The sequence below is a fragment of the Lycium ferocissimum genome, chromosome 10, assembly GCF_029784015.1.
Source record: "Lycium ferocissimum isolate CSIRO_LF1 chromosome 10, AGI_CSIRO_Lferr_CH_V1, whole genome shotgun sequence".
In the NCBI taxonomy this organism is placed as follows: Eukaryota; Viridiplantae; Streptophyta; class Magnoliopsida; order Solanales; family Solanaceae; genus Lycium; species Lycium ferocissimum.
Genome location: NC_081351.1, coordinates 42,651,637 through 42,671,506, shown reverse-complemented (window position 1 = coordinate 42,671,506; position 19,870 = coordinate 42,651,637). Strand labels below are relative to the sequence as shown.

Sequence of the window (19,870 nt, the reverse complement as noted above, 5' to 3'; positions counted from 1 at the left end):
AAATTTGTAACCGATTTGTTCTAGTTTAGAAATTAAAATCCAAAGTTTCTATCTCACGTTGATTCTTTCGCGAATAACTCGACGTATAAAAATACGGTCTAACATTCCCTCCTTTAGAACATTCGTCCTCGAATGTCAAATGAGGACTAAAACTCGTCAATTAAATAACCGAATCACCCGTTATCGCAAGCTATAGACACCAAAATTAGACCACGAATAAGGTGTTTTAGGGATATTAGGCCTAAAAGTGCCAAACGACCAAATGGGTCGTTACATTTGCAAACTAGATAGTGATAGTTTAAGTAGTTTTCTCAACCTTATAATAGTTTAGGTATGAAACTAAAAAAAAATGATATTTAGGGTGTGTTTTTGACCCTTATCTCTATATACTATTAAAAATAAAGGTCTTCTATTAGGATTCTGTTTGATATTTTGATGATAATAATAATCATATTAAGGTATTTACCGGCATATGGTATCCAATACTAAAAGATGTAATTAATAAAGTTCATATTCTATGTATAAAATTTCATCCACTCAGTGTTTTATCAAATTGACACTATAACTAACGTATTTGTTTCGTAAAATAATTAAGCAAGCAACTTTGGGGAAAGAAAAGGAGAAAATGTATTAATTTAGTTGCCGTAAAATAGTTTATGTCGTAATCAATGACAAATATTTTCGAAGTATTAAGTTAAGAAATTGAGATCTATTAGTTCAAATGCAATGTATGACATGTCAGTATGGAATTGTTTAAATTAGAGGACTTAGCATCTGTTGAAGGAACCAACGCAACAACCTGGACGAAGAAAACTTTGAATCGTTAATCAACCACATGGTGGTTATTAGTTATGACTAATTAGGAGTAATAATAATAAATACCGATCTAGAAGAATCAAAATTTAACTTGGGAATGTGTCAATTTTAGATAGTTTCTATCCTAGATCTTGATTAATTTGGTTAATAGAAAGTTCAATACGCTATTGCTTTTGTCAAATTAAAGCAAGTTTTTTCTTTAAGATTTTCAAAAACTCAGATATAATTAAATTAAAATACAACTGGCTCGGTCACAAACATTGGAGATCGTTAGGGCATATACTTGTCTCTCATTAATTGTGTAAGGATTTTAAAAGAAATTTATAAATTTTTGGATTATTCCGCCAATTACGTAAAAATGTTTGGATTGAATACTCTAATAAAATCACCCTTACACTTCACTAACAGCAAAATAGCAGCATGTGGTTCTAGAAACCATTTTAACAATCTTCTTGCTAAGAGACAAGGAGAGTACGTAAAGACTATAAAATTTCTGGTATACAATGAGAGGTACAAATCCGATGCGGAGGATGATGGATCAAATAATAAATAATTAATTACAAAGATAATGACTACAAACCAAACCATGGAAAATTTAAAGGAGAAATAACGTTGTTGTACTACAACAGATCAAGTCAAGTAACTTCTCATTTTTAATTGCTAAGAGTACATTTACAATAATATGTTACCATTGGGTGGAAATCAATTACCATGCACCCTAGCTATAGTATATATATGTTAGGAAACACTTGATTTAGATTAAGTAGGACATAAAATTCCATTTTTCAAAAATTATCACCTATGTTCTGACGGAACCTTATGTGAGAGTTTTATTGTTCTTGATTTTCATCAGGTGTCGACTATTTATTATAGGACTCGACTAATTCAAATTGAGTTGTTAAGTTCCACTTGAAGAGATAAAGCATTTTCTATCAAAGACAACTCCATTCACAAAACTAGATCCAGATATCTTTAAATAATGGAGGGATACGTACCGCCCGCCAAAACCTTCGGTGGTAGAGTTTAATCACTCAAAAGAAATAAGATAAAAGGTTTGGAAGGACAAAACTATATCTGCTAAACTGAAGGTGAAGATGTTCGCTCTTTGTGCATGTATTACTTCAAATTTACTAAAAATAAGACTAACCAATTGTTCTAGATTTGGTACTCAAACCGGGGTAAAGGATTGAACAAAACGCACCCACATTGAGCATTTACATCAAATTGTATTAATTTATACGGTAAGTGCTAAATTAAGGTGAAATTACATAGGAGTAATTAACAATGATTAATTGGAAAGCTTATGCAAATGAGATATGACAAACATTTATTAGTTTAGTTTAAACGCCGAATGTCATAAACTTTTGAATTCTAAGTTATTATATTGTTAGTGTACTAAGTTTTTTACACTAGTAGTATAATTTAACTTGTTATAACATATTACTTAGTAGTTGTTTAAGATTATCAATCACTATTATTAATTAGAGTTATCTAAGAGTATCTTTTAAATGAACTAGTTGTATAGATATTCTTTTACCCAAAAGCATATTTGGTTCAAGGGTTCGAACCCAATTTCATAATTTCAACATTGGCTAAAGTCAATCATAAAAGTCAACTCGTGAACAACGAAGTAAAACCCTTGAACCAAATTCCTACTTAATAATAGTGAATTCACTGAATTTAACACCGATTAAATATTTTTTATTGCATATATAAATAGGAATTTTGACCTTCGAATAACCATCCACATGCGAGGTCTAGAATTGAGGATCCTTCCTGTGATGCACAGGAGTTTTAATTCCTCTTGGTGATTATCCCGCAAATTGGTGGAATTTATATCCTTTCACATACTGAGATGAAAACAAATTAAAATAGCATACAGCCTTCAATATAAATAAGGCAACTAATTAATTAGTTCCCCTGAGAACATGAAAAAGGAAAAAAAAAATAAAAAATGAGCGAACACATACTTACTTTTATTCAAAGAGATGGACCCAAATTATCTAACTAACAATTAAGGCTCAAGAAAGAAAAAGCATTTTCCCTCTTTCTTCCTCTCTTTCATGTCTATGGATAATTTTACCTATTTAGTACTTATCTTTGCATTGCAACAATAATAACAATAATTACACTTTTATCTCAAGCAAATTATATTACGATCAATTTTTTCTCACTGACCATCTTTTTATCTTGGCTTTAGAAAACAACAAGAAATGAGATATAAAGGACAAAAGGCAAGTACTAGATGAATTTCCCTCACTGCGAAAAAGAACTGGAGTTAGTCATGAAACTTCGCCGCTAATCCTTCATTGAATAGCTCATAGCTAATAATTTTTTTATAATCCGTCGCTAAATAGAATTAGCACGGATTTTATTGTTTAGCTACAGAATTTATTTGTTGCTTATTCCTTTTTTTTAACAGTGCCTTGACCCTGGAAGAGGCAAGCAAAAATGTGCTCTAAATCGTTGGTTACAGCTTGTGTTCCCCAGAAATAAAAGAACTTTGCCATTCATTTCAGCGCGATAAAAAATACTAATCTACAAGAAGTTAAAAAATGAACTCACATTACTTGCAACCAAGAAATGCATCCAAATTCATTAAATATTTGCTTGCCAGTTGATAGAGTAATATAAATGCATTCCACATCCACTTGGCTACTTAATAATACTACTCTTCTTCTTTTCTATTGTCATCAATCAATCATCAAACCATCACCAAAATTGACTCTTTCCCACCAGCCTTCTTCTCTTTATTTGGACATGTTCAAACTTGTCTAACATGACTACTAAACCGGCGGACAACCAAATTATTTATACCCTAAAACTCCTATGTACTTATTTTAAACAAGAAACAACTAAGCAATTATGTTATGTGCAGGTATTTATATATAAGAAATAAAATATACATAACTTGTTTACTTTTCTCTTGTATTATTATCAGCTTTAGTACTCCATTGACTTGCTCCCTTTAAATATTCTTGTCAGACCTCCTTATATTTTCTCACATTTGTCTTTTGGCAAAAAAATATAATGCTTTTTTCCTCCTTTTCACCATCTACAAAATTTGCATCTCCTTCTTTCCTTCCAACCTTTGACTCTCTAATGTTTCCAATGGATCAACCGGAAAACAACGCCGGAAAGTCACCAAGAAGAGAGCTACAAGGACCCCGACCGGCCCCACTAAAAGTACGTAAAGATTCTCATAAAATCCGAAAACCACCGGTAGGGCCGTCACAACACCACTACCAACCATCACAAGCTCCACCACGACCGCCAGTTATTATATATACCGTGTCACCCAAGGTAATCCATGCAAACCCTAGCGAGTTCATGACGTTAGTACAAAGGCTCACAGGACCGGATCATAATTCCAAGTGTTCCACCTCAGCAAATGCCACGTCATCATCCTCGTCCTCGTCTTTCTTGCCTTTTCAAGAAAATATGAACGCCGGCGCGATATCTCCAGCTGCTAGGTTTGCATCCATAGAGAAAACAAGGACACCCGAAGGGAAAAAATTACAACAAATTTGTGACATGGGAAATAACTATATGGTACATGAAGGTATAGAAATAGGGACAGAAATTGAAAGAAGTGGATTTTTTCCTGGTATTTTATCACCAAATCCATCTTCTCTTCCACCTATACCACCAAATTTCTTCTCACCGCCATCTCATGATCCAAATACACTAGGGTTTTTCTATGACTTAAGCCCCGTGTTACATAGTAACAAGAATTATTTTGAACCTAGTTTTTTGCCTAGCCCTTCCAATAATAATTTCATTTCTCCAAGATTGTTTTTATCTCCAGGTACTCCATCTTTAGACCTTTTCAATAATTTATTTGACGTTTAGTTAATTACCCTGTAAAGAGGAAACATAGAAGAGAGACTTGTAATTTGTGCTTCAAAATTCTTCAACGGTGAGGATGGAACTGGAGGGGCAGAAATGGAATTTCAGATGTTTTGTAAAGGTGGTCAAACAGCAGCTAGGATGGGAAAAAAAAAAAAAAAAAGTCAAACACCAGCTAGGGTGTTTCTCATAAGTGAAGGTTCTTTGCTTTTTACTATTTTGCCCCTCTGTATTTGAAAATTATGGTCCATTTTATCAGCATTTTGGCTCAATGTTAGATTTTGATTTTGTATCTGTGCTTTGATATCATCACATTTTTTGTTACACTTTTTGGCTTGTAATTCCAGAATATATAACATCACTAATCTATTGAATAATGTATATTTTGGAGGCTTTTTGCATTTTGAAAATTAGATTTGTGGTATCTGTTATTCCCTTTCGGATATTAATGTGATATTAGCACCTTGGCAAAAAGAAAGTTTTTTTTTTTTTTTTCCTCTCTTTAAGTGGTAGCTCAAGCTATAAATGAGGTTTGACACTTGTGAACCTGCAGGCTGCAAGAGTTAGATACATCTACTTGACACTTTAATGGGACCCTTAAATTGAAAGTTTGTCTTTGTACCTACTACACAAATATCGTTCGATAATGACTTGATAGGACTTTAGTACACTACGCAAGGTATTACTGGATATCTCATTGGATGAGTGATATCTCATTGGATGAGTGTAAGTTCGGTTAGTCTTTCCTTTCAACAGTTGCAATGTTTCATAATACTAGACGTTTGTCGTTTTCTTTATTTCACTTTCACCTTGACGGAATTTTATGTTGTACTTGTTAGTATTCTTTGTTCAAAATAGTCAATCAAAATTTACAAAAAAGAAATTAGAAAACAATTAACGAGAAAAGTAGAAACTTTAATTAAATATTTGCTCCATATAATTTACTGTGTATCCTTAAAAAATTTAATCTCCTCACTGTATTTGAGGTGTTGAATTACTTCATCCTTATAAGATAGAATAGATATATACCTTTCGAAATAGCGGTACCTCAAACTCCAATAAATTCATCAAACTTGAAGAGAGTAATGACCCATACAAAGACTCTATTTTATTTGTGCGAAAATATGCAGATGAAGAGTGCAAAAATTTATTCAGTGCGTGAAACTGAGGCAATGCCTCTATATTTATAGTTGAAAAGGTGCGATTTGAATTACAGTCCGAGTGTCTGATTGATAAAATGTTGTGTTATTGATAAAATGTTGTGCCTTTACGAAAAAGACCATGTGTCTTTGAAGTAACGAATTTAAATGAAATCCGCAAAGGCGAAAAAAAATACCGCGACAAATTAATACAACAACGACGTACCCAGTGTAATCCCACCGCAACAAATTAATATTCCGCGAAATAAAGTTAATTAAAGAGATTTTATTGGTCCAAGAAAATTATCAATCAATTAGATCGACATTTCATCAAAGCACCGAAGCCGAGTGAGCGACTAGGGGTGGGCATAGTTTGGCCAACCCGAAATCTAAACTTTTTGGATATTTGGTTTGGATTGTGAATTGGACTTCGAATTTTATTTTTGAAATTTATGAATTTCGGATTGGATATTGAATTTAGTAATCCGAAAATTCAAGTATTTTATACCTTTTGTTTTACCCTACCCAAATCATATGTGCTCAATACTAGTAAGTCGAATTTCCAAAGGTCCAATAAATTATTATGCTACGGTCCTTCCTCATTATAGTATTAAATCTAATATAGAATTTTCTACTAAATGAAATACTCCATAATATAGGGTTTTCTTCTTTCTCACTTCTCACTCTAATTATCCGTAAGTAAAGCTTAATACACGGCATGAGCGGCAGGGTGACCTCAATCCTTAGTAACTGTAAAAAGTTATACATTCTAAGGAGCACACTAGTAGGTGAATTGAGGCTATTAATTGTTATGGTACGCACTACAAGAAAAAATATATGTGGCAACAAAAAAATAGATTGATTATTGTTGCAAAAAGTATTTTTGGCAACAAAAAAAAAAAAATTGTTGCATGAACTTTTCCCAATGGCTGTTATTGCAACAACGTGCAACAATTTTTATTTTTTTTTTGTTGCCAAAAGTACTTTTTGCAACAATAATCAATACTATGGCAACAAAAATAAATTCTTTGGCAACAAAAAAAATCATTTGCCAACAACAAAACTAATTTGTTGCCAAATATAAATTTTTTTGTTGTCATTTCTATACTTTCTTATAGTGACGCCTTAAAGGCTCATAAGTCAAAATCGAAAATCTGAAATATCCAAATCGATTGAATCAAAATCGAACTTAAAAAATTCAATCCAATCCGAATTTATTTGGATTGGATATGGGTTGTAATTTCTTTAATCCAAAAATCAAAAATCCAAACCAAAATTTTCATAATCTGACGACCCGACCACCCACCTCTATGAGCGACAATAGCGCAAGGCTTGTCTTCTTCTCAACCTTTAAGAGCTAGAAGAGGTGCTTCTCTACATAAGCACAATAATCTTCCCCTCTTTAAACAATGAGGGACAAAGTTCCTTTGCAAAAAGAACTTTGTTTAAATTTTTCATTTGCCTCCATTTCTCATTCATACCAACTTAAAAACCAAACAGTATTTGTAACAAATTTTCTCAAAGCGATGAAAATACACTGCAATCACAAAAAAAAAAAAAAAAAAAAAGTAATTTTTACTGATGAGTATAGTATTCTTTCTCCGAAGATTTCTCTGTGATTCGAAGACTATTAGTAACGTGTTCTCGAATATAGGATGATTTGGACCTTCTTGAGATGTGTTTGATCTCGAGGAACTTCGGGCAGTATTTTGTAGCTATAGGTTGATCTCCGGGAGAACTCTGTTGACTGCTTCATTTTTGCTAAAGAACTATGTACTTGGTTCTATCTCTCTACTTGCGGATGCCTTCACCAACTGCGGAATTCTTTCCCCAATGCTGTTAGAATCTCCCAGACAGTTATATAATCCCACTATTTATTATTGTAGGGAGTATGCAGTCCAAGTGTAAAAGAATTTTCTCCCCTGATTTACGATTGTTTCATGTGAGTCATCAAGTTTATCACAAATGCAATGTGATAAGATTGCTTTGTGATTGACCAAGACATTTCATTCTAGACATTTGGCAGCTTTTAATTGATCATTGTTTTAACTGAAAATTGCTAAATCATTTAAATACGTGGCATCATCTTGTTGGTCTTGAATTTGACCCAGATATCAGGTCACTTGACACGTGGCATGAGTTTGAGCCTAAGATGAAATTGCTAGTTTCAATTTGATAAGAATATAAGCATTAATATTCTACCTCCCTGATTTTATTTTGTTAAACTGCATCCAAATCGGTAGAATAACAATTTATCATATATGCAAGTAAAACGCTCACTAGCTATGCGGAACTCTAAAATGGTCTATTTACATGTTTTTTTTTTCTTATACAAAAACTGACAAGAGATAATAAATCCCATATTGACCTTCGTTTTTCAATCATTTGATGCCTTTGTCGAGAATTATGTAAATGTGCATTATCTTAAATGTAAAGGTCTAAATGGTTTTTTTTGGACTTAGTACTTTGTACTATGATGTTCTCACATGAAAGTCGGCATCATTTTATTTTAATTACTCCCTCCTTCCCATAATACTTGTCCATTTTTCCTTTTGCACGCCCTTTAAGAATTCATAAATAAAGGTGTATTTTTACTATATTACTCTTATCTCTCTCCAATTAATTGCACTCTAATCAATGTTGGTTACTTAAAAAAATAATTAATGTTAAGGGCAAAGTAGGAAAAACTTAATTAATTCTATCTTGATTTTGTGAATGGACAAATATTTTGGAATAAATATTTGTAATAATATGGATAACTAATATGAAACGGATGGAATACTGATGAGTAGTAGTATAAGTTACATCTGCCTACTTACTAAATTATAGAACTTGGAGGAAAAAGACGGGAAAAAGAAAGAAGGAAGATTACCTCCCTCACCTTTTGGTTGAATGAGAAAATGAATACCTTTGACCAAAAAGTCAGCAAACAAAAAGGAAGAACTGTTCCTGAAATTCACAAAATGTCATAACTATCCATTATTTGGAGGAAAATTTTGAGGATTACAACAGTATAATTAACTTTTTCATTCAAAGAGCAGCATCTTAAATAAAAAAGGGCAAAGGCGCAAATATATTCCTTAACTTTGTGATTTAGATTATATATATCCTTCGTTAAAAAAGTGGTGTATATATACTCCTGTTATTACACAAATGCTGCACATATACCCCTGCCGTTACAGAAATAGTGCAAATATACCTTTTTTGTTGTCAGAATTTTTTTTAAAATTATTTAGCTTATCTTTGAATGTAGAAAATGTCACGTGGCTATAAAAAAAAAAATAAGTCTACCCATTTTTTAAAATCCATTGGGCAATTTTTTTTCTAGTGGGTTGTCTCGTCCGATTTTAAAAAATTTCTTGGATTTAAAAAAAAATAAGTCTACCCATTTTTTAAAATGAACCAGACTCCGCCCATCAGAAAAAGAAAATTACCACATGGCTTTAAAAAAATAAGTCTACCAAAAAAAATAGGTTGACTAATTTTTTTAAAGCCACGTGACGTTTTTGTAATGTAAAAACAAGCTAAATGATTTCTTAAAAAAATTATGTTAGCGAAAGGTGTATATTTGTACTATATGTGTAACGGCAGAGGTATATATGCACTACTTTTTTAACGAGAGGTATATCTGCTATAAATTACAAAGTTGAGGGGTATATTTGCACCTTTACGTTCCCATTTGTAAGGTACGATTTATTTCCTTAACTAGATATTAGTTTATGTCAAACATGTTCCCCCAAGTAGATCTTTTCCTAATTTGGAAGTCGAATAGCACTTCCATAGTTACATATTAAATAGGCGTTTGGACATGCGGTTTGAAACCATAGTTTGAAACCATGAGATGAAACAAGTGTTTGAACATGCATTTCATCTCATGGTTTCAAACCATGGTTTTAAAAAATTTAAATGTAAAATTTGACTCATAAGTTTATATTTTGTAAAAAGAGACCCATAAGTTGGTAGATATTTTTAACAATTACTCCCACCAACCATTTACCAACCTCATTAACTTCCACCAACCTTTATTTGTGTCTATCAACCTTTATTTATGTCTACCAACCTCATTACTATTCATATTAAATTTTCGTTTTTATTGAACTAAAGTTTGATCAATTGATGTTGTATTTTTTAAAAAGGTCTTCTAGTAGAGTATTAATTTTGTTATGAACTATGACTTGCTCATTTGGTAAGATTGTGTAAGAATTGGAAATGTTTTGATAGTTTTCACTACTTGTGGGGTTTTTATGTCTATAAGAGAAGATACAACTTAAGATATTCAAATTGCATGTCCAAACATGGTTTGAAACCATAGTTTGAAATCATGGTTTCAAACCATGATTTCAAACCATGTCCAAATGGCTCCTAAGATTGTGCCATGAACAATCCATGTATATGCACCGGTTTTTTAATGAGAGGTATATCTGCTCTAAATCACAACGTTGAGGGATATATTTGCACCTTTACATTCCCATTTGTAAGGTACGATTTATTTCCATAACTAGATATTAGTTTATGTCAAACATGTTCCCCCAAGTTACAAAGAAGTCAAATCTCCAAGCTACACTTTATCTCACATTATGTTTGTTCTAATTAGACAGTACTACTCAAGAACATTTTTTAAATAGTTTTACTAAGCTAAAGAATTACACTCCGCATACATGTAAAACGAACAACGTTTAAAACAGTAAAAGATTGTAATTTAGTATGTATAAAATGTCGCATCTAAGAACTTAATTTTTTTTTTAATAAGATAGTACTTTTAGTTATTTAGTTGTCGTTGATATACAACTTATCGTACTTTAATTTCAAAGTAAGAATAGAATCTTCACAACGAGTGTAAAAACAGATCTTTTACTTTGAAATTGAAGTGCATGTTATCAACCTTTCTATTATATAATGTGGCGCTATATAGTGCAATATTTCTAAGTCAAATGAATCCCAATATCTTTGTTATGACTTCTCTATACATGTTGGAAAAAAAAAAAAGACTTCTCTATACATGTTCGTTACCTTGTCTTTTACTATCAAAGGGCAGATTATGTTCAATATAGATCACGTTTTTATACAAAATGAAACATATATAGTTAAAAAAAAAAAAAAAAAAAGGCGATATTAAGAAAAGGAAATTGACTTAGATGTAACTTGTAGTATATTAAACTAAAAGTGAGAGCAAAAGCTATCTACTGGCAGAACATGACTGATGACTTGGGAAAAGGTTAAGTTAATAATTTTAATAAATGGATACGAAATGTGACACTCTACCTAATACACGTTTACTTGTACTATGATTCATATGTTATTGGAATTTAATCTAGTTGGAGTGGGGTCTTTTCGTCATTCAAATAAAAAAAAAAATTGGGACGGATCTTATTAGTTTCGAAACTAATTTAGGGTGAGTTTAGCTATGGATAAAGAGAGATTTAGTGGATAAGAAAGGAGATCTTGAGACCTTGAGGTACTATAAGATTGTTTTATATTTTAAAGTTTTTTTTCTTGATATATAGTTGAAATTATATATTTTACTTGTATTTGACTTTTCACATGTGTGGATAACCTTGTAATATGTATTAAAAAAAAATGTTGATTTATAATCTCGCTATTCTTGGTTGTTGCCTGTTGCCTGTTGCCTGTTGGTATGTTCATCTTCCCTGCTAGTTGAAAATTGTAATTTTTTCTTTTCTTTTTAGTTGAAAATTAAATGGAAAGAATGAAAAGGACAAAGGAAGGAAACAAGTCAACAGAATTTAGCATAATACAGTAGTTATTAAAGGATGTCCAATCTAAATATAGTGGACATTAAAATATTAGTCACTCTGTTGAGAAAGAAACAATAAAACAAAGAAGAAAACAGGTCAAGGTTTTATTGCACTCGATATTGAGGCATGAATCTTGATAAGAACACCTTATGTTTATTGAGTTTTTTTAATGCAAATTTAAATTTATTAACATTGTAAAACAATACCAAATAGAAAACAAAGATATTGAGGCATGCACTTGGCTATGCCCATAGTTGAATATTTAAAGTTTATTTTTTTGTATTTGATGAAGACTATAGGGAGGTTGGAGGAACAAAAGAAGTTGGTGAGACAAAGTAAGAGGTAGAAGTAAAATAAATTAGTTACCATCCTGCCACAGGGAAGACTAGTAAAATTTACGTTCCTCTACGATATCAACTCCCATATTAATGCTAAATAAATACACCTTGGTGTCCAAATTTATATTACTCTCTATTTTGCGTTTCCCTATTATTTTGAGCAGATTTTTTGAAAAAAATATGAATATCTCCTACATAGTTCAACAGTTTATTCAGTTTAACTATTGAGTAGGTGTTAGGAGATGCTTTTAAGTTTCACATACACGAGAATGGGTTCAAATTCTTCCCAAAGTTAACTTGTCAATACATTTTTAATCAACTTTCACTTAAATAAAAATGTTTAGGATGCATGATTCAAGCGTAAAGGGCATTTGGTCTAGTGGTATGATTCTCGCTTAGGGTGCGAGAGGTCCCGAGTTCAATTCTCGGAATGCCCCATTCTGACTTTTTATTTCTTTCAAATTTAATTAACTTTCAGTCTTTCACCATTATGCTTTTTTTTTTTTTTTCTTTCTCCTCTTTCAGTAAGTTAATATTATTAATTTTTTCTGTCCTGAAAAGTTACAATTATTGGAATCAGTACAATCTTCTTCTTTCTATAATAAGATACTCCCTCCGGATCAAAAAAAGAGTCCACTTAGCGATTTGCACACTTCTTAAGAAAATACTAACTTCTAGACAAAAATAGGTAATTTGACTAAATTACCCCTATAATAGGCATTGAGATTTGATCATATAACACTTAATAGGGGCAAATATGAAAAAATAAGATTAAATTTTTTCTTGATTTGCTAAGTGAACTCTTTTTTTATCCAAGAAAAAAAAGCTAAGTGGACTTCTTTTTTTTAAATGAGCTGGGGCATTCACGGGGGCCTCTATTTATTAAAAACCAAACATCAAAGGATCAACGGGAGATATTTCGTCTATCAAAATTACGCATGTCAGCCAAATTACAACAAAAATGAAAAGTTTTATCAATGCCAGAAAGTTCAGTTCTGCCTAAACAAGAAGTACATGAGATGTTTATGACCTCTCCAAATAGAATTAAGGGCAAAGGTGCAAATATACCCTCAACTTTGCGATTTATAGCAGATATATATCTCGTTACAAAAGTGGTATATATATATCCCTGTCGTTACAAAATGGTGCAAATATATCCCTGCCATTACAAAATGGTGCAAATATACCATTTTTGCTGACGGAATTTTTAAAAAAAAATCATTTAGATTATTTTTAATTAAAAAAAATGCCACGTGACTTTAAAAAAAAAATGTCTACCCATTTTGAATAGTAGACATACTTTTCTAAAGCCACATAGTAATTTTTTTCTAGTTGGTAAGGTCTGGTTCGTTTAAAAAAATGGGTAGACTTAATTTTTTAAAGTCATGGGGATATTTTTTTAAACGAACTAGACTCGACCCACAAAAAAAATTACTATGTGGCTTTAGAAAAATATGTCTACTAAAAAAGTGGGTAGACTTTTTTTTAAAGTCACGTGGCATTTTCTTTAATTAAAAAATAACCTAAATGATTTTAAAAAAAAAAATCTCGTCAACGAAAAGAGTATATTTGCACCATTTTGTAACTGCAGGGGTATATTTGCACCATTTTGTAACGGCAGGGGTATATATACGCCACTTTTGTAACGAGGGGTATATCTGCTCTAAATCACAAAGTTGAGGGGCATATTTGCACCTTTTCCCTAGAATTAATAACAGGTTGCAGAGGCGTATGTAGCCTATAAGGTTGGGGTTCAACTGAACCCCAAACTTTGGACGCTGAGCCTAAATTTATGTGTAAAAAATTATTAAAATTGCAATAAATAGTAGATATGAACCCCTAACTTTAAAAATATAATGGGTTCAATGCTAAAAATCTATAGATTGAACCAATAAAATTTAAATCCTGGATCCGCCTCTGACAGGTTGTGCTCATTATATTCTTGGCCACCATGAATGGAATGCTAGCTTTAATATTTCAGCTTAATGAATCCTTCCGTTCACTTTTACTCGTTCACTCTATTAAAAATAAATTTTCACTTTTATTGGTCAACTTTAGCATATCAAGGAAAGACAAACTTTTTTTCTTATTTAACCTTGACATTAATACTCATTTCTAAATCATTCTCCAAGTTCAATGAGACAATACACAGTTAATATGGGCAATATAGTAAAATATATACTTATTTAGCCTTATTAATTCTTAAGGAGCGTGCAAAGTTAAAAGTGGACAAGTAAAAATGAACGGATGGAGCAGTACGTACATGTTATACTAAGGTTTATCATGGTCACGTATATACAACTTCTATGTTGTTTGAAAAAATTATAGAGAATAAATTTTGAGCAACCAAACAAGAGTCCTCAACAGTCAACCAACTTTCAATTTTGCATAACGATATTCTCTAATTAAGATGCCTCAAAATGTTCTAAAGAAGAAAAGACCTTTTGGTACATAGATGAAATACTTCTCTATTAACCTAAGGAGACCACACCCATGCATAATTGTAATTCACCAAGCTGGTAGTTTTGCAATTCACAAACTATCACAAGCAAGAAAGTTGCTAATTTAGACTAGCAACAAACGAATGTAAGGAGACACCATAGTTTTCTCTCTGAATAACTTTGGAAAATACTATAACAAGGAAGGTACACGGTGGATTCTTAGCAGAGACCAGAAATGCTAAGAGATATTTGTTCATCTACCTAAATTTTAGTGGGTAGATCTACCTAAGATATGTGTTGGTGGAAACTAGCAAGTACTCGATGAAACAATTAGGGTGCGAGCAAACTGACTCAGCTACCACATTATAATTACTAAAAAGAGCATATATGATACAGCAACATATCACACAATCAAATTTTAACAAGATTGAAGTTGCATGTAAAAGGATGTTTGCTTTTCTCATGTACTCCCTCCGTGCCACTTTAGCTTAAAAAAATTGTCCCAAAAGGAGTGTCACTTTAGGAATTCAAAACCAAAATTTGCAATTATTTCCAACTATACTTTTAAGTCTTAACATTAATGAAGTAGTCCTTTTTAATATTGCTCAATGCTAACAAATCATCTCATAAATAGGAGTAACTTAATAAACTATATCTTATATTGATTATTTTTTAATGGGCGTAAAAAGAGTTAAAACAACAATTAAAATGGGACCGAGGGAGTAGTATATTGTCCACAAAGGAATCTCACAAACGACTGTCATGGTCTTGTGTGTTTCAATTCATAAGTTTAAATCCCTCGATCCTATTTTGGTGTGCCTTAAAAAGTAAAGATTAATTCCAAGTATAAAGTCAAACACAATTAATCTCATCAACCTTTATGTTGGGTTCAATTCAGACTTTAAAACAGATCATTTATATATATATATATATAGCCGGGACGCCTTGCATAATAATTTAGAAAAGGCCGAATTAGATAACTTCCTTGGCTTTATTGAGGCTTTTGTAGTGTGTCCTCTCTACAATAGAGAAAGCCTTCTTACCCTATAAGGATGAATCCTTTTTAGCTCAGGAATGTTTGTTGGACACCCACCCATTGTCCAGTTCCGGCTAGCGCTCCCCGTTGCCTTTGTTTGCACGGTCTCATCACTTAGTGGTCTGGCATGCAGTTAAACAGGTTGACCCTGAAAACAGCTTTGTAAATTAATAAAGTTGAAATCACTTTATAAATGGTGGAACTTACCATAGTTTAATAAAAGGGGGAAATATCAAAATAGAAGCAATGGCAAAGAGTATAGGTGCAAAGAAACTTACCGTGGAGGAAAACAAAATTTATACTTAGGATATAAGTAAATAACAAGAAGTGCAAACAGGCCGCGGAATTTGCCAAGAAAAGCAAAATAGTAGCAAAAGTAAAAATTAGTTCTGAATTTCATTTTCAGGCTACAAATAAGAAAATTGTTTGGCACTACAAGTAGAATTGGTCAACTGGTTTAGTTAAAAAAATTCGGGTGAGGCAGTAATAAAACAGAAAATTTTGAAATCACTTACATAAATTCACTAATTTTCAAGAAAAATAAAAGAACGAACTACTAAACCAAACATGTTACACACTTTTTCATTGTCCAAACACCAAGGAGATTAAGGTTGTATTTTTAGTCTCCTTCCTTCTCTTTTCCACGTTTCTTTTTCTGAATTTTGATAAAGAAAAATAAGAATAAAAATAAAAACTTTTGATTTCTTTATCAATATTCAGAAGAAAAAAAAAGGAAGTAGTAAACTTACGTAATCTTTTGTAGGACCTGAGTTGTTTTTTCCTTTGAAGATTACATAAATATACAACTTTTGTCCATTATTTACACTCATATAGCCCTATAATCCGTCTTTCGGTGTCTAGGAGACCACTTCAATGAGCAAATAGGAGTACAATATTTGGTGTGATAAAATAAATCCCTTTTCGATCTTTTCGTAATTCATCCCCAAAAACATAAAAAATGTGAAATCATCTCATAATCATATAGATTCCTCGCCTCTCTTACATTTTTCAGCCACCACAGATTACTTTATATCTTAAGGGGTCGTTTGGAATGCCAGATAAGGTGAGATATACAAGAATATACCGTTACTACAAATTGTCCCATGAAACTTGAAATTATTTTATTTCACCTCCCAGGTCCATCAAACTTGAGATCAGTGTCTTAAAAGACGGGGCGTTTTATTTCGTATGGAGCTAGGTGTATGCCCTAAGGCATGGGAAAGAATTTTCAAAAAATTAATTTATAATGTAGTAAAATAGTATAATGACACACAACTTATAAAAAATACATTAATAGTTTGAGAAAATAAAAAACATGACTAAAAAAACTCATAGAAAACAAAACTTCTAATATGATTTTACAAGTATAAATTAATGCAACGATATAAAAGTTATTATGAGATGCAAATCAACTCTAACTTCTTAACTTTCAAATAATAAAAGAATCACAAATTTTTAAAATATATTACTATCATACTCTGCAATTTACCTCCCTAAAAGAAAATAATTTATACACTTTGTCAATATTATAATTAAAACATCACTTCTTCATGAATAAAAATAAAATTACGGCAGGGTTATAAATAGCCCAACTAGTAATAAATAAAAGTATATGAGTATTTTTTTACTCTTTTCCCGAATTATAATCCAAGACTATAATTCTAGGATAATTTGCCTGTGAACCAAACGACCCTTAAATCTTCAACCAACAGGCTACTTTGCTTAATACTCTGTCCGGACGGTCGTTACCCATGGTTTCATAATATACAATATCGTAAAGCACCGTATTGTATTGTATTGTACTGTATTAATGAATATAATGTTTGGCTAGATTGTATCGTTTGTTGCGGTTCAATAACATTTTTTATTGTTTGATTTAACTGTATGGTACTGTATAATAACAAAGAGTTCTTTCAGAAACAATTCCTTCTTTGCATCTCAATAGCCGAATAGTGTATTTTTTCTCATTTTTTCCTAGCATACGGAATCATCAACTGAGAGTGTCTATTTCTTGAAAATATATGGTGTTTCACGTGGAGTCCGGAACCTAAATGACCCAAAAAAAGATCAAGTGAACTACAATACCCACAAAAAAAAAAAGTGATACCAAAGTTTCCTTAACGCAGTAATTTACTGCGTTAATGACGTCATTTAAAAAAAAAATTAAAAAAAATTATTTGAATAATGCACTAAATTAAATAATTAATGCGTTATGCAATTCCCATAAATTTTTTATCCAGTAGACTCCAACTCTGCATAACTCATAAATAGAATTTTGGGTTAATTTAGTGCGTTTGATCTGCAACCTAACATACATCAATTCCAGTTCCAACACGATTTTGATCAACTAATTGACTCTGAATTCTAACATTAGGTCTAGTTTACGGATTTGCATGTGCATTACTCAACAGTCCAAATTTTTGGTGGTACCATCACATTTGATCACAAAAATGCATGACTAGCTCAATTGTTCTGACCAAATGGACCAGAAGTCAAAACAAGTACAAGCCAGACATTTCTAAATCCTGCACGAATAAATGTTACAGAAAAGGGCCAAATATACCTTTGTACTATTGGAAAAGGTCCAAATATACTCCTCGTTATACTTTGGATCTAAATATCTTTCTTGTTATCTTTATTGATTCAAATATCTTATATAGTTAAGTTTGTCAAAATAGACATCTAATCAAGACTAACATTTGATGATATGACATGCCACCTCACCACCCTAACTTATTTTACCTCTCCCCTCTATTTATTCTTTCACCACTAACATTTCCTTCCCCTCCACAACTATTGCCACCATTGCTTCAAACTTCAAAGCAACAACAACAAAACAACTGTTCGTTCCAATTTGTTGTTTCAAATGGAGATTACTTCTTTGTTTTTTTTTTCCCTTCCAATTTGCCCTAATTCCTAAAGCTACCAAGTACTAACAGCAGATATATACTCCAATTTAATTCAAAGTCTAATTTATGCCTGATCTATAGGATCAACAGGTTGTCAAATGATCGCCGAAAAATGAAATAGGATTTAAATTTTTAGAAGAAGGGAGTGTACTTAATTTCAGAGAGAATTATACAATTTCAATATATCCCAAATAGCCTCCATCAAAATAAAAAGTGAACCAGTTAGTTGGAACGACAATTGTCATCACTACTGAATGTTGGAAAAAAATTTCATTCATATTCGACCTGCGTTTTAACAAATCAGATGGGCACGTTAGTCAAATACCTTAAAACTTTTATCCAGTTTGCGAGCAGGAGTTCTGGTCCACCATATGCGAGTAAAGAAAATTTTAGTTGTGGTAATGGTGGCAATGGTGGTGGAGGGGAAGAACATTTTAATGGTGGAAGAACAAATAGAGGGGAGGGGTAAAATGGGTTGGGGTGGTGAGGTGGCATGCCACATCATCAAATGTTAGTGCCACGTAGGATTGGATGTCTACCTTGGACAAACTTAATGGAAGAGGCGTATATTTGAACCAATAGTATAACAACAGGGTTATATTTAGACCCAAAGTATAACGAGGGTTATATTTAACCCTTTTTCCAATAGTACAGGGGTATATTTGTTCCTTTTCCGTAAATGTTATCCTCTTAAATTTCACAAGATTAAATACATAAAAAAATTACTTATAATTTTAGTTTGACTTTGACTAATTATAATTTAAATATACTAAGTTACGAATATACTTCATAATTTTTGAAATTAAACAAGTTATATATATAGGGAAAAAAGAAAAAAAAACAGGAAATATGCATGTGGCAATGTGTGTATATCAGCATTTAACACATATTTGAGTGTGACTTTTCATACGGTATATATTCCGTTTTGAATAAGTTCAGGGTAATTATAGGAGCACCACAAATAATAAGTATGTAGCTGGAAATTCAAGACAATTTTTGAAGGTTTTTATTTCTTTTCTCGAATAATAAATGTAATGGTACTCTATATACTCACTGACTTTTACGTAATTTGAATTAGCGTCTGTCTACCACATTCAAGGCCTTGTAGTTATACGTATTCCTAAGATCATATAAACATGTTAAACAACACATGAAGGGCGTTTAAAAATTAACCGGAATTAATTTAGAAAAATATTGATTTGAGTGTATATATGTGGGTGTGGTAAGTAAGTAATCCAAACAATCTTATTTTAATGGATGTCATTTTTCCCATGATGCACTATCTAATGCAAGGTGTGTTGCTGGTCATTTCGAGAGTTCGCAACTTTTTAAACCCAAAAAGTATCTAAAGTTACCAAAATAACCTGCTTAATAAAAAAATAAAAAAAAATAAAAAAAAAGAACCAAACTACCTTTTCGGCACAAATTTAGTGCGCAATAGGACCAAACTGCAATTTTACAGTTTTACCCTATTGCGCACTAATTCAGTGCGCAATAGCTAGGTTTTTTTTTTCCACACAATTTTAAAGCTCTCAAATTCACGTTTTTTTCATACTTTAATGCAAGATTAATCATGTTTCAAAACT

The 19,870-nt window shown here is 31.8% G+C and overlaps 1 protein-coding gene and 1 non-coding gene across 2 annotated transcripts; both read left to right on the top strand.

Annotated features, from left to right (window-relative positions):
• Positions 1-3,540: 3,540 nt before the first annotated feature.
• On the top strand, positions 3,541-5,085 carry LOC132033941 (protein MKS1-like). The gene has a single exon (XM_059424126.1). The coding sequence runs from the start codon at positions 3,847-3,849 to the stop codon at positions 4,666-4,668; it is 822 nt and encodes a 273-aa protein (XP_059280109.1). The 5' UTR covers positions 3,541-3,846; the 3' UTR covers positions 4,669-5,085.
• A 7,178-nt stretch (positions 5,086-12,263) lies between these two features.
• Positions 12,264-12,335, top strand: TRNAP-AGG (transfer RNA proline (anticodon AGG)). Its single transcript has one exon. It is a non-coding gene; the product is annotated as a tRNA-Pro (tRNA).
• Positions 12,336-19,870: the final 7,535 nt, after the last annotated feature.